Here is a 19538-nt window from a genome sequence, read left to right as displayed (position 1 = left end):
GAAAGTCAAGTTAATATTTTGTGCTGTTAAAGCAAATATAAAGTATGTAAATGTAAAACATTGTTTATAATTATGTGAAAACTCTACCGGTTCACAACCAGGTTGAGAAAACATGATTTGGAAATCCAGTTTTGCCTCTCCTGGAATGGTTGGTGTGAAGATGATGGGTATTTTAACACTCATAAATGGGCCGACATCACCTTCATAAGCCTGCAAAGAGAAGACCTGTATGTCACATTTCCATTTAACGTGAAACACTTCTCATGGTTCTGCCCCCATTCAGGTAAAGCTCTTTGTTGTATTACTCAATTGTAAGCGTCACAACTATTTCTGTTGAAGGACTCTTATTTTGATTTTAATTTCACAGTTCCTGTGTTTAGTACTCAGAACTCATTAAACGAGAGAGGATTTGGCACTGAAGCGATGCAACTGACGCTGACAGTTCAGGTGGATTACTTTCATACTACACACAGCCATACTATATAAAATGTACTTTTTCAGCAGTCGCAAAGTAAGTACTAGTACCTACTCAAGATGGTATGCAATTTCGGGCACAACCAAAGTTACCAAATATTCCCTTGTTTGTTACTGTAGTTACTGATTATGTTCTCCACCTGTTTCTAGTTTGATTCATTATTATCCTGTGTATTTATACTCCTTGGTTTATTTGTGTTTTCTGTCTGTAACAGTTGGTAGCTGTGATGAAATGTATGAAAAAGAGTAGATGACAGATACAACGTAGGAGATTCATCAGGAGAATAACAACCAAATAAACTCATATGACACTGAACCCAGAACAGAGGAAACTGAGGACTTAAATATACAGAGATAACGAGGGAACTAAATGAACAACAGGTGAATGTAATCAGTAACTAAGGGAACTAAGTAGCAAACGAAACCAAAATACAATGAAACTAAACAGACAGAGATTGTTACTCTAGCTTCTCTCTCTACTGGACCTGAACGTTACACTAAGTCAATTTGCATAAATGTGTCTGCACAATAAATAAATTCTAACTTTGAGAACCAGACTTGATTTTTTCCTTTCTAGATTTGATTTCTTAAATGTGTGTAAACAAATCAGTGTGTTCATACCTCCTCAATACTAAACTCAGCAGGCTCATAGGTGCTCTGCTCCGCTTTAGTAGCCACTGATCCTAGATCAGCGGTCAAAACCTCATCAGGACTGTGACTGCTGACTGGAGACGCACCTGACATTACAGACAAGGACAAAAAATTGTATAAAATATACACATGTATGTTACATACACATACATGATACATACATACATACTATATATATATATATATATACAATTATGTCCAATTAAGATACAATTCTGTTTCTTTTTATAGAAATAAGTCAATTGTTAAAGCTAAGAAGCATAAAAAAGTTGAGACTAAACTTTTTCTATCAGTACTTTTAAAATTTAATAAAATACAAGAATGCTTTCATATTCGCCATTTCTATAGACTCGTCAAGTTTTCACAATGGATTCTGTAATTGTCTTCTCTGTCAAAACGGCGTGTTAAAAGGCAGTGTAATTATGCTGATTATGTTTTGGATGCCATGAAGTCATTGTTCAAAGAGCCTAGTAAAAACCCAGGTCCTATTTGAAATGAAACAGGTCACGTCAACACTGAGTACATGTTGGCATGGTTATTGTTTTTACATGTCTGCAACTAAAAATGTATTATAGAAAAAGCACTGTACCACATGAGAAGCATTGTCTTACCTGGTCCGAGATCTATGCCTGATGGGATGTCTGCTGTGTTTTCTGCATTCAGACTGGGCATCTCTAAACTACCGGTTTTACCAGAATCCTGGGCAGAGAGAGATCTTAACAGCTCAAAATCTTACCTGCACTTTGCACAACTGTTAATCAGTATCAAAGGAATAGTTCACCTAAAAATGTGTCGTTTCAAACTTTTATGACTTACTTTATTTTGCAGAACATGAAAGAAGATATTTTGAAGAATGTTGATAGAAAGTTGTTAACCTGTTTGGTTACCACTGACTTCCAATGTATGAAAAAACAAAAAACTGAGACATTTCTCAAATTATCTTTTGTGTTCCACAGAAGAAAGAAAGTCATACAGGTTTGAAACGACACAAGGGAGATTAAATGATGACAGAATTTTCATTTTTGGGTGAACTATCACTATTAAAGGGATAGTTCACCCAAAAATTTCATGTTTATCTGCTTACCCCCAGCGCATCCAAGATGTAGGTGACTTTGTTTCTTCAGTAGAACACAAATGATGATTTTTAACTCCAACCGTTGCCGTCAGTCAGTCAAATAATGGGAGTGGATGGGAACTCGAACAATAAGAGTCGAAAAAACTTGTTCAGACAAATCCAAATTAAACCCTGCATCTTGTGACGACACATTGATGTCCTAAAACATGAAACGATCGGTTTGTGTGAGAAACCGAACCGTATTTATATAATTTTTTACCTCTAATACACCACTATGTCCATCTGCGTTCAGCATCCGGTTAGTGAGGTCTGATCGCGCTCTGACAATGGAAATGATCTCTCGCTCTCATTGAAGCAAAGCGCGAGCGATCACTTCCGTCATCAGAACATGTTTTCTGACCTCACCAACCGGATTTGGAGGGCAGTTGGACATAGTTGTGTATTAGAGATAAAAAATTATATAAATACTGTTCGGTTTCTCGCACAAACCGATCGTTTCGTGTCTTAGTCTTAATCTGGATTTTGTCTGTGCAAGTTTTTTTAACTCTTATAGACAAAGTTCCCATTGACATGCATTATACGACTGACAGACGGCAACGGTTGGAGTTAAAAATCATCATTTGTGTTCTACTGAAGAAACAAAGTCACCTTCATCTTGGATGCGCTGGGGGTAAGCAGATAAACATCAATTTTCACAGACAAACACCAAAAGTTGCCAACAGGAGAAACACACTGATGCAACAAAACCCGACGCCTGTTGCCGTCCGTCAGTGAGGTTTGAATTGGCCTTTAGGCAGTAAATAAGATTGCATTACAATAATGAAAATCTAATCAGAATCACAATTAAAAATGAGAATTACAATAAAACGCCTGGTCAGTTACAGTAATGACACATATTTTTCTGTATTATATCACATTAACTCTCATGAAAGTAATGTCACAATGTAACGTAATATAATTTCTTATTTTTACTTTTGGAGCCAGATTTACTAAACGGAGCAAATTAGTGTGAGAGCGCAAGTCCACAGATGCGCCGATGGGAGTGGCACGTTTGCGCTTGATCTACTGTTGACACGCAAATTAAAGAACACAGACGCAGTCAAATCATTTACAAAATGACCAACACAATCTACCAAGAGCAGTACAAATTAGCGTTGGGTCACAAATAAGCAGATCTGATGCTCAACTTGTCGCGTGTAATATATGGATAACGTCTTTCTCTGGCATTCAAAAGAGTGGAAAATATGTGTCTCCTCCTAACAGCAACAATTGCAGACATGTCACAAAATGGGCTAAGACATGCTTTTCTGGGGGGGGTTAAATAATGGCACATATACCAGTAAACTGACAAGCACAAACATTAGTAAATTACGTTGCATGATTTCTTTAAATACTCTCCTCCCATAAATTTTGCATCTGAAAGGGAAACTCCTACAAATGCATATGCAATAAGGTCAGCTGCAAAAACAGCGTGTCTTTAATAAATTCCGTCAGTAGTTTTTTAACACCAAAAGAGGGTTTACGCTGGTGCTAGCTGTTTCTGGCCCTTGGTTTCTTAGTAAAATGGGACCTGATCATAGGGTTGCCAACTGTCTTGTGTTAGCTGGGATTTTTTTTGGCCGAAATGATTTTATCATAGTTGGAGTCTCATATCCCCCATTATGTGTAAATTAAATCCTGTGTAAAATGTACTTGTCATGACAATCAGTGAACGTCTTGTTTTCTTTTTTCAAAGTCAAATATGTAACACTTGAGCATACAATATGAGTACCAAGCATACATATTGTTAGACCCTATTTAGGTGGGCTTCAGTCCCTCTACATTTCATCTCAACACCCCCAAAATTTGTGTTTGTATGATCTCTCTTTATATTTGCTAAAAAAGCTCATGCATTTTCCATACACTGATTACTGTTTGTTACATGAAGGCATGGACCGCTGTCTCCTGTGATTCATCTTTCGTTCCATAAAAACAACAAATAAATTGCAATCAGATAAGCCTCCGTTACAGATGGTGTTTTTTAGATTACTAAACTCATATCATGCATGACATTAGATGTAGGCTGAAATCACGATGAAAGCATTATTCACCTCCTGTAGCATATTTTGTGGGTGCAAAGATGGCAACCCTTTGTGAGATTCACCCTTTTAGAAGAGTTAACATAACCAGAATAACTAGATATAAATAACAGGACTATCTCCCTCACTCAGTTCATTTATGACCACAGAGGTGAGGAAACTGTCTGTAGACGTATCAGTGATATTCACCAGTGTGCTCGTGAAGGTTTGCTGCAGGGGACGGGTGGAGGCGGGTGTCAGCGTGTAACGAGTGCCTAGAGCCCCTCTGTTGGTCATGGTGATTACTCGTGAAACTGTCTGTCCGACCACATGAGTGCCAAAGTCCACAAGACAGTGATCAACAACCATCTGGGAAAAAAGGGATATAAGATTTGAGAAAACACAATAACAACCCACCAACACCTCAAAAATGCTTATTTGTTGTGAAATTAATCATGTCATAAATTACTATACAAAAACTCCTACCTCACACTTTTTCTTGGAGCACTTTATGGCCACAGAAAAAGGTCCAGTAGCCGACTGAAAGTGAATCTCACCATCCAAATCCACATCCAGCTATGATAAATATTGAATATTTATTACTATGGAGCATTCACTGATAATTTTCATTATATTTAAAGAGGGTAAAAAAAACATTGTATTGCATTTCTTTTTCTTTTTTTAAATTACTGATTAAACTTCTTAGCCCTAAATCTGCTCTGTGTTTAGCAGTAAGGCACTATAGACATAATACTATGATTTTCTGAAATGATGTATATTGTGAAAAGTGCCAAACAAATAACTGTTTGTGACAAAGCAACTACCAATGAGAGTAAAATTAGCTGCGCTCATGTGATCCGTCTCATGTTGCTGTGAGCAATTTCACTGTTCTCTATGGTTTATCTCTACCCACATGCAGGGATATAATAAAAACATGTTAAAACAGAATTCATCTTATTTTTTCTGCCAAAGCATCTCATGGGACCTACAGAGTGAAGCAAAGATATATTATTCCTGTGACAAACACCAGATGTGATACAAGTATGGAGTAGGGAAAAACCTTACCAAAGGTCTAAATATAGCCTCCAGTTCACAAGCCATGCCTGCAGACATGGGCCCTGGTGGCTCGAAACTGCAAGAAAAGAGGTCACACACTTATTAAATTAGTAAATAAAAGGACACGGCTTGATAGTGACTAATTTGAAATTCTTTGCAACAACTACAGATTGCATTTGCATCAAACTTTGTAGTTAGCGTATGCTAAAAGGTTGATAATATTGAAATAAAAAATAATTCCTATTAAGAGACAAAAGCTAAGTAGTCTGTTTTCTGGTTTTGGTAAACTATGGTGTGTTTGTGTGATTTTGGGAACCAAATGAGAGTAAAAGCTAAAATCAACTACACTGTGGGAAGCAGCCAATGTTCAAATTAGAAGAACAGTTTAAAGTCTATAGCTGCGTCCCAATTCAGAGGCTGCATCCTGCGAAAGCTGCGCTCAAAGGGCGAAAGCATCACAGCGGTACGACTAAGGTTGTCTTAATTCAAAGGCACCTTCATATACAGCCTCCTTTCTCTGAGCCGCGAAGAATTGAATGACTGGATCCTTCACAGCCTAGCCTATACCAAGCTTCACTGCACGCCAGTGACAACTGGATTTTTTTCAGAGAAAATGCCAATTACACTTTTGAATGTAAGTATTAGATTTCATCTTACTTGAACGAAACAAATGTACAAATAAACCTTTTAAAGGTTCAAATGTTGACATATCTTACTAAGATGCGATTTTACAAATAGTTTATACACTTTATTATGTACATAAATGGAGCAAGCTGAACATACAGTTGGTACAGAAAGTATTCAGACCCCCTTAAATTTTTCACTCTTTGTTATATTGCAGCCATTTAATAAAATCATTTAAGTTCATTTTTTTCCTCATTAATGTACACACAGCACCCCATATTGAAAGAAAAATACAGAATTGTTGACATTTTTTGCAGATTTATTAAAAAAGAAAAACTGAAATATCACATGGTCCTAAGTATTCAGTGCCCGGTTGCATAAAGCACCTTAAGTGTAATTTTCCCTTAAGATCGCCCTTATGTTTCCCTTAAACTTAAGGGTGTTGCAGAAAATAACCGTTAAGTGTTACTTAAGGGTTTCTTTAGGCGAAACGTCGTAAACCCCTAAGAATTTCCCTTAAGTATATATTTTTCATTTAAGCAATGCGTAAGTGTTGCATAAAGCCCCTTAACCTTCATTTCCCTAAGTATATCGTAAGGTTCGTAAAACTTCACCTTAAGTGTTACACAGAATGAGCAGGTTCAATCCAAGTCGTATAACGTGCCACGATCGGCCGCTTTATATGATAGACAAATTGTACTTTAGCGGTTTATTCACATAAACATTGATGAAATATAACATATCTTATAACATATCTTATATGGTCAACGGAAGCGCAAACGTGTGTGCATCACACGCAAAAACAAACCTCATTGGTTCTTGCGTGCACATTTGAGCTTCCGACACAGCCGTAATCATATGGATATCTTTCAATAAATGGACATAAATGATGAGAGAATATTAAAAATATCTTTATTTGTTATCCAAAGATGAATGAAAGTCTTATGGGTTTGGAACGACATGAGGGTGTCAGGGTGAGTGAATGACGGCAGAAATCTCAATTTTGAGTAAACAATCAATTTGAGTTTCTCGTCTCTTTCATATTTGGTTTTCTTTTTTGTTTTCCTTATCCATATTATGTTGTTTTCTGTGAAAACTTACCACGATACGTATTAACAAATAACGTGTCCATGGCAACAGTAGAATTTTTTAACGGCAAAACCTGGGATGCTGTCGTTAAACACTTAACGGTTTCCCTTACCTAAGAGAACAGTTTAAGAGATTATATGCAACACCCTTAAGTCATTCCCTTAGTTAAGGGGAAATCACGCCTTAAGTGTCATACTTAAGGGAAAAACTTAAGGTGCTTTATGCAACCGGGCACTGACCCTTTGCTGTGACACTCATATATTTAACTCAGGTGCTGTCCATTTCTTCTGATCATCCTTGAGATGGTTCTACACCTTCATTTGAGTCCAACTGTGTTTGATTATACTGATTGGACTTGATTAGGAAAGCCACACACCTGTCTATATAAGACCTTACAGCTCACAGTGCATGTTAGAGCAAATGAGAATCATGAGGTCAAAGGAACTGCCTGAAGAGCTCAGAGACAGAATTGTGGCAAGGCACAGATCTGGCCAAGGTTACAAAAAAATTTCTGCTGCACTTAAGGTTCCTAAGAGCACAGTGGCCTCCATAATCCTTAAATGGAAGACTTTGGGACGACCAGAACCCTTCCTAGAGCTGGCCGTCCGGCCAAACTGAGCTATCGGGGGAGAAGAGCCTTGGTGAGAGAGGTAAAGAAGAACCCAAAGATCACTGTGGCTGAGCTCCAGAGATGCAGTCGGGAGATGGGAGAAAGTTGTAGAAAGTCACTGCAGCCCTCCACCAGTCTGGGCTTTATGGCAGAGTGGCCCGACGGAAGCCTCTCCTCAGTGCAAGACACATGAAAGCCTGCATGGAGTTTGCCAAGATGGTGAGAAATAAGATTCTCTGCTCTGATGAGACCAAGATAGAACTTTTTGACCTTAATTCTAAGCGGTATGTGTGGAGAAAACCAGGCACTGCTCATCACCTGTCCAATACAGTCCCAACAGTGAAACATGGTGGTGGCAGCATCATGCTGTGGGGGTGTTTTTCAGCTGCAGGGACAGGACGACTGGTTGCAATCGAGGTAAAGATGAATGCGGCCAACTACAGGGATATCCTGGACGAAAACCTTCTCCAGAGTGCTCAGGACCTCAGACTGGGCCGAAGGTTTACCTTCCAACAAGACAATGACCCTAAGCACACAGCTAAAATAACGAAGGAGTGGCTTCACAACAACTCTGTGACTGTTCTTTAATGGCCCAGCCAGAGCCCTGACTTAAACCCAATTGAGCATCTCTGGAGAGACATAAAAATGGCTGTCCACCAACGTTTACCATCCAACCTGACAGAACTGGAGAGGATCTGCAAGGAGGAATGGCAGAGGATCCCCAAATCCAGGTGTGAAAAACTTGTTGCATCTTTCCCAAAAAGACTCATGGCTGTATTAGATCAAAGGGTGCTTCTACTAAATACTGAGCAAAGGGTCTGAATACTTAAGACCATGTGATATTTCAGTTTTTCTTTTTTAATAAATCTGCAAAAATGTCAACAATTCTGTGTTTTTCTGTCAATATGGGGTGCTGTGTGTACATTAATAAGGAAAAATATTAACTTAAATGATTTTAGCAAATGGCTGCAATATAACAAAGAGTGAAAAATTTAAGGGGGTCTGAATACTTTCCGTACCCACTGTATTTATACAGGTTGTGAACCCCGTTTTGTTTTTTAAAAAGACCAGTACAAATGTTTCTGCCACTCGTCAACGACAGCTGTAACAGTTGCTAGGCCACAACAGCAATCCCCGTAGGCTAGACAACCCATTTAACAATGCTTGGTTCGACCTTAACTGACTTCAAAGTATGCAGCATCTGAACTGGGACACAGCTCATGTGAACCGGAAGTTGCATATACGTGGTTGTGTGCAAATTCAGCAGGTGTCTTCATAGTGGCCGTCTCACAAATGGTTCTCAGAAAAAACATGTTGATCCTGTTTGAGCCTGTTTTATTTCTATCTGAAGATGTCTTAATGTTGCCCTACTCTAGGCATTTAAGAGGGTTGGTGACTTGCATGCCTTGTAAGTCAGTCCTGTGAATATGGACTTTGCTTTTGGGCTTTTGTGGCATCAGCCAATGAACTGGCTTGATTCTATAGTCTATAGAGATTCTGTATGTTCCCAATGTGTCATGACCAAGCGGAAACCTCCCCCAGTTTCTCTTGAAGCAAATACGGAAGTGACTTAAACTGTGATTCATCGACTGGCCGCTAGGGACAGGCTCCAAAAGAGCAGAATCTCATCGAGCATTTTGTGCGCCAAAAAAAACAAAAATAAATAACGTCTTTATTCAACAATATCTAGTGATGGGCGATTTCAAAACGCTAATTTTTCACTTTTAATGACAGAATTTAATTTTTGGATGAACTAACCCTTTAAGAACTGATAAATAACAAGTGACACTTACATTCATTCACAATACTTAGTAAAAGATGTCATTAAACAAATATAAAATAACAAATACAGTATTTTTCATTTGCAGATTTTGGGCCCTATCTTGCACCGAGCGCAATTGACTTTGTACACAGACGCATGTGTCATTCCTATTTTCCACCCGCGCAAAGCGCGCTTTTCCCTCCACAGAAGCACGTCGCTAAACTAGTGAATGAACTTGCGCTCCCTGGGCGGTTCAGCGCAAAAAAGGAGGCGTGTTCCGGCGCAAACAATCCCTGGTGCTTTTTTGCTGTTCCATTAAACACTTGCTCCACTGACCAGAAAAAACCTAGTCTAAAGTCAGTGGCGCGTTGCGCGTTGTTCATTATGCTATTTTAAGGGTGCATGCTTGACCATAATGTATAGCGTGCACAACGCGCATACACTTTGCTCATGTAATCTACACAGATTCAACAGTTATTTTTGCAAATCATATGTTACACTAAAAAAATATTAACACATGAGATGACGGAAATCATTGTGGTGTGCCACGAAGATGTGAAAAAACCTGTTTAACCGACGCTTTTTTGGGTGGGTTTCTCCCATCCCCATACAACACAACTTCTCTGTCTTTCACTGCTCTTACAAGAACATCAGTCTCCTCGGCTGTGAACCGCTCCTGGCGTGCGCCTGGTAAATACGCCATAATAATAGCAATCCATAATGGAACTTGCGCACCTGCTTTTAAAGGGAATGTTGGATGACGCTCTGATTGGTTTATTTCACGTTACGCCTAAACCACACCTATGAATAATGAAGCTACTTCAGACCAACCCATTTTAGATTTGCGCCGGGCGCAAGAGCCATTTATCCCGCCGGGAAAATAGCAACAGCGCCGAGACCCGCCCACAAAGTTACTTGCGCTTCGCGCTTTGACACTTGCGTTTCAGATCGTTAAAATAGGGCCCTCAATGTGAAATGATATTTATGATTGCACATTTTAATGCTAGGTGCAATTAATTGCGATTAGAACTAATTACAGAAAGCTGTGCAATTATATCGTCATTTTTTATATTCAAATTAATTCAGTAAAAATTTTTAAATGTTTCTGGGAGGGTTAGGGGATAAAAAACAGTCACTGTTAAGTCCCCATCATGATAGAAAAACAAATGTATACGTGTGTATTTGTTTACACGAACCCTCATAATCACAATATTGAGATTAAATTTTACCTCATATCTTCGATTAAAGTAATGCGATTAAGCTCATAATCGTAGTAACCATAATCACATTAAACTAGGTGGTGTAAGCCGATAAATAGGCATGTAAACACCTTAATCGCATTATTCCCGCTCTGGATCCTTACTCTGATTATGAGAAATAAATCGCATTATTGGTGCACATGTAAACGTAGTCAATGTGGCTCAAATCTGGCTTAGGCAAAAGAAAACTCACTCCCACAGTCATACTCAGGAATATTCTGTCCAAAACTAAAAAATTCTGTCATTATTTACTCACTCACAGGTCATTCGAAACCTGCATGTGTTTCTTTTTTTCTGTGGAACACAAAATAAATTATTTTGAAGAACACTGGAGCCCAAACATCAATGGACCCAAGAGAAAAGATCAAAAAGGAGAACATTTTCTGTTCCACAGAATAAAGCCATTCAGGTTTGGAAATGATGATAGAAATTTTTCAGTCTTTTCAAGACAAACAGAGAGAGCCAGCAAAGGATGCCAGTACCATGTGCCAAACTGCTCTGGCTTCAAAAGAACATCCCTTCTATCAAATTGAGACTGATAAGCAAACCCCTAAATGTAAGATGTTTATGTGACATGCTAAAAAATCAGCCTACCTCACTGTCACATGATCTTTAAGATTCTGTGACACTCCCAACAGCTTACAGTAATTAGTCGTGTATGTGACATTGGTGAGTGTGACTTTCTTCTTGTAGACCTTCCCAACATCGCAATCCTGCAAACACAGTTCAGAAGCAACATGCAATTTATTCATTCTTATCGTTCTTCTGATTTGGAAAAAAATCTGCATTCGGTACCTTAAACAGAATAATCTCTGGTTTGCTGATGAATGGTGGTCCTTTTGATTCTCTACCCTTTATAGTCTTTTTTGCTGCTTTTGAAACCAAACCTTTGTTCATGTCAGTCTTCATGGTGGTGTAAGATGTTTCAAGATCTTCTGATGTGGCCTAGGGGAACAGATATGACAGATATTAAAACAAACACAAACAACAACGATTTGTAGCTGTAAATGAAAGAATATTTATTTTACTATAGCGTAATAAAAGCAGCATTGAGGGAAGAGTAAAATAAAAATGAGTGATTACTATGTGTAGCAAACTATGGGCAGTAGCGTAAACATAGCTACTATGTTAAGATCATGTCCTAAGAACTAGTCTGACCAGCTAGCAGTTAGCCAAGAGGTCATCTGTCTTACTTTTTCAGATTTCAGATTTTTCAGTTTATGCAACTACTACTGATTGTTATTACCAGACCGCCCTTGCTCCACTCCTGCATACCTACTGCTTTTGTTCAACTGTTTTCAAATGTAGTCTGCAGTAGATCACTGTTGCAATCTTGGAGCAAAAACAGTGTGCTTTTGAGATACGCCAATGGTAGAAACTGCAACACTCAGCATTGAGTGGCTGTCTCTTCTCGTCTTAACAGATAGTCCCGACCAAAGCTCACTCCATTGGTTGAGCCATTGTGTGATGAACTGGGCAAAAGCATTACATACTGAAAAAATAACTCACATCAGTCTTAACCCTTAAATGCATACCTCGGGTCGTTAGTGACCCGGGACGTCATTCACTACCCTCCTCTTCATTCATTTTTTAAAGTTAGACATCAACTTTCTTGGTATTCCTCAATCAATTCATTATAAAGAATATAACAAGAAAAAAATTATAAAAGAATACCTATTTTTGTATTCATTTTTTGTAAAAATTGTATAGGGTCGCAAACGACCCGAGGTGTGTATGAGTGTACATATATTTTTCTGCACAACAATAATTGAATGTTAGATGACGGAATAAGTGCGATTCACCTTTATTCCACAAGGTGGCAGTGTCTGATACACAATGCTGAAGTGAGGACTCATTCAGACAGAAAACGAAATAATAATAACAACATGAAATGGCTCAGTGATTTACTGCAGAGTAAGTACTGAACGCAATGAAATATGACTGTAACTGTTACAGGATGAATCTGGTGAAGCTGTTAGTGATAGAAATATTGATTTTGAAGATGTTGAAAATGAAATAGTTTTGAGAATACGTTTGAGATCGTGAATGGGCTCATATTCGTGACCAGAAACATAAAACTAGCCTATTATTTGCTGAATGTACTGGGAAATGAGCTCTGATGAGGACAGTGATGATGGCATAAAACATCTGCTCAGAATGAGCCCTTTCAAGCTTCAAAAGGTAACAAAATACGATTTATTTTATTCTTCTGTAATTGTTACTCTAATATCAGAGGAGTTTTATATTATCGCGACAGGTAGAGATCCTTCCATGTTAGATATAGTTCCGGGTCGATAAAGACCCGAATATGTAAGAATGATTGGTGAAACAGTCATGCATTTAAGGGTTACATATAGTAAAATGAGTTCTGAAGAAAATGAATTCATCAGGGGTCATTCACACAGAATATGTTAAAAATGTGAGATGCAGGTCAGTGGAATGAACATTTTTTTTTGTGTTGTATAAAATTTTAACTTCTTTTAACTTTAGTGGCCCATTTTTAGAACAAAGTGTCATGAACAAGGTGTTGCAAAACACTCGAGCACAATGGTCAAGCACGTCCATCTAGCATAGAGAAACAATGGAAAAGCAGTGCAAAGAGATGAAAAAACGTGCTCTATAAGTGTCACATGCTTATGTATTTTACTGAAATTGTTACCATATCATCTTTGTGTTTGTGTTCCCAAAGGCCGGTGAACTCGGGCTGGGCCAGGCTCATCTCTCTTTTATCTTCAACCTCCATTTCTACACACTCGCCCAACTTCAGCTCTGCAGAGTCTGAAGAGGAACTGACATCACTGTCACTGTAGGACCTGACGCAAGATGCTCTGGGACTTGACATTACATGCTTTTCCTGAATTAAACACAACAAGTGGAAAAAAGTGATTGTTAGTGAACCAGTATGTTGCTTCCATCGACATCTTTTGATTTGGGGTCAGTTGTATATTTAGTTATAAACAATATGGCTCTATGATGTTATGCACACAGAAATAGTGTTCATTAAGGATGGCTTTCAAAACTTCAAATAGTGTAGGTAGGCTTGAGAACAGCACAAGGAACATTCAGCTGTGGAACTTTATTTAACCAGTTGCATGTGGACATCGTCTAGATGTACACAAAATAGCACATCACAGAGAAACTGACGACAAATCTCTGTTCAGTTAGTATGCTGTTTATGGCTGATTAGCATAAAATCAAAACCAGAGCTAAATGTGTTTCACAGTACAAGGGTTACGATACAACCCGTCCATGACATAAGAGTAAAAAGATATCAATCACAAGTATGTTTTACTAATTCATTCCTTTCTTTCCTTCTATTAAATCCTGATGAAACAATGATTTTATTAATTTGACCAAAAACCTGTTCACGTAACGTCTTAACAATACATTTTGCATCTATGTTCTGTTACTCCAGCCTCTACAATTAAAGACCTGGGTGTTTATTAGACAGCAACTTGAAAATCTCTTGAAAATCATATTTTGTATGTTACAATAAATGCATTCTTCCACCTTAGAAACAATTCCAAGTTACGAAATATTTGACCTGTTTCTGATGTAGAAAATCTGCATTCATGACCTCAAGAGTGGAATGCACTCATACACTATCCCACTGCGCAATGTGACATCGGAGTGACGTCTTTTTCATGTAATTTTTGGATGTCCAAATTCAGTCCATTGAAGAGGTTGTTTTGTAACACCAGGTGACGTCTTTTTTCGACGTCTTCCGCACGTCTAATGTTGGGACCTCCGTGTAAGGGCTATTTATAGTCCAAATGTGGTCGTTTGTGGACGTCTTTTCAACATCAAATTTAGACTTATTTTGGACGTCATTTTTATAACTTCTATAACTGTGTTTCCATGTTTCCAGAGGGTGGAGGATAACAACTAGCTGTTGAGCCAAACAAAGCTACAGGAAAATTAACTGGCACAGAAAACATGTCCTCCACCCTCTTATACTTATACAAATACAAATAAATTACAATTCAATATCACCAATTTCATCTTTATTCAAAAATAAATGCTGAAAAGCTGTGCCGTCATTTTGCAATGGTTGAACACTCGTGCGAAATGCCTGTCGTGTTGCCTCGGCCAATCAAAGTGGCGTTTACTGGCTGGGTTATGATGATGTGCAGCCTCGACCAATCAGAGTGATGTTGACTGGTTTTTGTCTCTTTGGTTGAAATCCAAAGCCCTTGATAGAGAGTTGTCCTCACCTGTCCTTTAGCTGCTGTTCGTTCTTTTTAAATTAGAAATAAGGAGGATAGGCCTAATATACGCTACCATGAAATTATTTTCTGAACTATAATTTCCCACAAATTGCATTTCCAAATAAATAAACAGATACATGCAAAAATACATGTATGCATAAAGAAATAACTTGATTAGGCTATTTTAAATAAACCAGTTAAAGAAAAACAGGAAAATGTAAAAAAAACAAAAAAAACAAACATAATAAATCGTGTTTGTTTCTAAATAATCTGTATGTGAAGAGTTCAGATGCAAAAGCCTCTAAGTGCCATCTGAAATTCTTCTAGAATGATCATTTTTATAAAGCCTGTATAATTAAGTACTTTCACTTAAATGACAATTAATAGGTAATTTGCATTGCCATTTAAGTGAAATTATTGAGCTTAAATATACAAGCTTGATAAAAATGATCATTCTATAAGAAAATTTCAGATGGCACTTTCAGAGGCTTTTGCATCTGAACTCTTCATGTATTAATCATGTTGATCGGCCCTATAAACAAATATTACATATTAATCATGTAAATTTCCTGCACCTGTTATAGACGTCCAAATGACGTCCAAAAAAATTACCCAGTTCAAGGTCAAATGTTGAACGTCTAGTTGGGTCATGGTTGGACGTCCAAATAGTGGACCTAGTTTGGACGTCGAATAGATGTTCAGAAATGGTCATGGACCGACGGACCTAATATAGACATGATCTGCACGTCTATCCAACGTCCAATGTTTAGTGGGATATAAAAAAACATTTTTGATTTTAGCAAACTAAATTAACTTTAATTCATTAAAATTGAATAAACTTAATTTACTGTGTTTGTCCCATTGATTTGAAGAGTTACTTTTGACTTTTGAAAGTTATATTCAACTGTCTAAAAACAAAACAGGGTTCACATCACATCTTAGTAAGATACAAGAAAACATTTGAACTGGTTTAAAACATTTTTTTTTGTTTGTTCATTTTTACATTTGTATCATTAGATATTTGAGTAAGTTAAAAGGGTAATCAAGCATTTTCTCTTCAAAAAATCCAGTCGTCACCAGCGAGCAGTGAATCTTGGGATAGGCTAGACTGCGAAGGATCCATTGATTCTATCCTTTGTGGCTTAAGAAACGAAGGACGCATTTGTAGGCCACATTTGAAGAAGCCTTGGAATTGGAACAGCCTTCATCATTTCTGAGCCCAGAACATTTTCAGGAAGGGTACATCAGAGTTTAGGAGCCAAACAGAAAAAAAGCTTTAACTCTTTTTGTGGAATTTGTTATCTCAGGTAATATCAATAGTAGATTTTTATGATCTGAATGAGCATGATGGACTGTATCGTGATACATGACCGGTGAAATACAAAGATGTAGCCTTCTTGAAAATGTTCTGGGCTCCGACACACTCTTTCAGTTTAAATCTAGATTCAACTCTTAAGGAAATTTTTTTATTTCATGCTATTTTCCCTGTTCATTAGGGCCAAATAACACTAACACTGAAAGATTTTTTGAAACAAAGCTCAACATCTGTTTTGTAAAAAAACACTATACAATTAAATGTAAATTGAACTGAATTGAAATTGTGTATTGTGATGTCTCTTGATAAGACCCTTTTAATATGCTGCAGACACATTATGGTTTATCATGGCATGATGCAATGTGATAATGTGACAAGCTTACTGCACTTTCTCTTTGAGGAGCGCAGAACATACAATCATTTCATTCATTGTTTTAATGATAAATGTGAGTGTCACGCTAAGCAATCTCTCGTACCTCTCTCCTTGTGTGTGCATTTGGAGGCAGTATGTTCTGCAAGAGTTTCTCATCACGTTTTTTCTCACGGCTCAGTACAGGAGATTTTCTACGCCTCTCCTTCATGTTGCTTTCCGAGAGCAATTTAGCCACAATCTTCATTTTCCCAACTCTCTGTGTATCTTCAAATTCCCTTCAATAAAAAAGATACAGTATAATAGCTGTCCTCAAACCTTTTGAGCATTCACAATAAATATTTATGGGAAATTCTCACGCTTTTTTCTTGTTGAAGCGCTCCTGCAGTCTCAGTCTGTGGATGTATTCAATGCTATTCAATCCTTTGGCCTCCAGAGACTCTTTCATGTGTTGCTCTTGCTCTCTCTGTTTCTGTTCATACGCTTTCTGTCGTTGTTTTCTAGTGAACATAGTTTCCTACGTACATGGAGAAGATCCATCAATGGCTTATACACAGATGCAAACATTAGCATTAGGGCTGGGTAAAAAAATATTGATTTCTCAATTTTAATGGATTCTCATTTTTACGAACTGATATCGATTCTTAAATCCCAAAAATTGATTAGTCTAGTCTGTTTTCAGTTGATGAATGAGCAGAATATGTAGCGCCTCCCATCCAATAAATCACAATAATCTTTGTTACTTTTGATATGAAGCAAAGTCTCAGATTTCAAATGACGTCCATCTTATTATGAGATTCAAAAAACAAACACCGTTTTGGCGCTGTTTAATGTGGCGTGACGGATCGCTTTAGCGCCTCAGTTAAAGAGAAGCATGTGATCATCCTCTCCTCCGCTTTAATACCAGTTACAGCGAAATAAACATGAACATCTGAAGGTATGTTAAAATATACAGTACAACTTACTGAAATCCGTATCATGTCTCGTGTAATCGCTCAATCAGTGCTTCAACCTCGGAAAGACGTCAATAAAACAGTAAACAATGTCACGTGACGTCACATTTACCTCAGAAAAACACATTCAGTGACCATAAACTCATTAGTCAGCTAGAAAAGTGCTCTAAAAAGATAAATATAGCTATGCACCGTTACATATTCATTATAATGTTCTTCAATATTTAATGCATGTTTGAATAAATCAGTTATGACAGCCGCGATTTAAATGTTTAGATTTCAAAAAACGAATTGGAGTAGAAATATGATTATGTAATTCTAAACGTTATTTATAATAAAAACATCACTGAGTGTCATTTAAGTGTTTGTATATAAATAAGTTAATTTAACCTTCAGTATTATTATAGTAGTACCAGCTGACTCTCATGTGTAGTTTACAGCATTAGTTGAGAGATTTTTGTCCTGTAGAAAATTTGCCATGTACTAAAACTGAAATACTACATCCAAAATAATCAAATCGAATTGAAAGCATGTGAATAGTAATCACATGAAAATTGTGTCAATACCCAGCCCTAATTAGCATAGCAATAAAGTTCTTCGGGTCACTTCTCCAGTGCTGCAGCGGATACACATATCAAACGTTTGCCCTGTCTGAGACATACAATTATCACCATCAATATTTTTTTGTCTTTATTCTGTACATATTTACGTTTGCTCCATCAACATTCTTTCACTACAGCATTATTTAAATCTTATTCTCCTTTAAATTCTTTCTTACTAAAGGGATATTTCATCCAAAAAAAGAAAAATCTGTCATCCTGAATTACATTTTTTTTTACAGAACATAAAAGAAAATATTCTGGAGAACACTGGGGTCCGCACAACACAAGCAGCCGAAACATTCTTTACATATTTTCTACTTTGTTCTTCAAAAGAAAGAAATCATTTGAGGTGCAATGATATGCGACTGAGAAAATAATGTCAGAATTGTAATTTAATATAAATATAAAAGGGAACCACCACACCCATCTGCCAATCACCAGGCGCTGTCCTTGATTCCCATGCAATGTTGGCATGTCAGTCAAGACAGCCTGACTACATCCAGGGTCTTCAGTATCTCAGTGTGAATTTCATCCACCCCGACGCCTTGCTGTTTCTGAGCTTTTTAACTACCCAGTGACTTCCGCCAATAAAATGAGCGATGACTTCCTCAAATCCACTAAATCTGCATCTTCTTGTGAAGAGGGGTGTGCCCTCCAGGTTCAGAAGATCCTCAAAGTTTTCCTTCCACCTCCAAACTCAGTAAGTTTCCATCCCGACTTCCATCCAAAAGTGTTTGATCTTTCTTGTTTTCTTATTTTTCTTTGTGTGTTTCTATCTTTTTCATGTGCATTTACGCACGGCTGTGTTTCGCAATCAGCGCATTCGCACTCGTTAGCACTCACCTGTCTCCCTTTATTTCTCTGCTATATCTATCCTTCCTTTTCCTTTGTTTCCTGCTAGTGTGTTCTGTGCTGTTTTGCTGTTCAGCTGCCTGTTTTTCCTTGTTTAGTTTTGTGATTTAATTTGGTTTGTTTCTTTTTTTTATCTTATTTTTTTCTCTGCCCAGTTGTGCTGCGGTTTCCTGTTCCTCTCCAGAATTCACTGATCTCGGATATCTCTCGTGCTGCTGACCATTTGGACTTTAGAATAAGTCTGAATACTCATAACATATGAGTAATATAATCAGAGCCTTTTCCGTTATCCAGGAGTTTGGTTCTAGAACCTGAGATGTGTGTGAAAGTGAAGCAAACTATAGCAAGTATCTCTCAACCTCTCACACCAACTCTGGCTCCTTCCCCTCATTCTATGCATCAAAAAAACTTGTTTCCTCAACCAAGGTCCTGTCCGCATGAGCCTCTCTCTACATCTGTTAGTTGTGCATTGCATCAGTCACCTAAGCTTCTCCTTGCAGGTGGTGAGCCCACAGAGAGGTGTCCCCATGTTGATTGTTTGGGCTGAGCCTGACTAGGCCTCATGACACACACATATTACA

General features: G+C 37.7%; 1 protein-coding gene across 9 annotated transcripts in view; it reads right to left on the bottom strand.

Moving 5' to 3' along the window:
• The window catches only part of cfap74 (cilia and flagella associated protein 74), an 86191-nt gene that overhangs the window by 53899 nt on the left and 12754 nt on the right, over positions 1–19538 (bottom strand). For all 9 annotated transcript variants that reach the window (XM_067394119.1, XM_067394120.1, XM_067394124.1 and 6 more), the window contains 11 exons: positions 16910–17067; positions 16657–16828; positions 13317–13511; positions 11453–11602; positions 11252–11370; positions 5323–5389; positions 4744–4833; positions 4468–4626; positions 1737–1824; positions 1096–1211; positions 88–210 (listed from right to left, as the gene is read on the bottom strand). In XM_067394119.1, coding sequence (XP_067250220.1) covers positions 88–210; positions 1096–1211; positions 1737–1824; positions 4468–4626; positions 4744–4833; positions 5323–5389; positions 11252–11370; positions 11453–11602; positions 13317–13511; positions 16657–16828; positions 16910–17067 — 1437 coding nt within the window. The remainder of the gene's footprint in view (positions 1–87; positions 211–1095; positions 1212–1736; positions 1825–4467; positions 4627–4743; positions 4834–5322; positions 5390–11251; positions 11371–11452; positions 11603–13316; positions 13512–16656; positions 16829–16909; positions 17068–19538) is intronic.

The sequence above is a fragment of the Chanodichthys erythropterus genome, chromosome 9 (assembly GCF_024489055.1).
Source record: "Chanodichthys erythropterus isolate Z2021 chromosome 9, ASM2448905v1, whole genome shotgun sequence".
Taxonomy (NCBI): domain Eukaryota; kingdom Metazoa; phylum Chordata; class Actinopteri; order Cypriniformes; family Xenocyprididae; genus Chanodichthys; species Chanodichthys erythropterus.
This window is presented reverse-complemented; position numbering and strand designations above follow the sequence as displayed.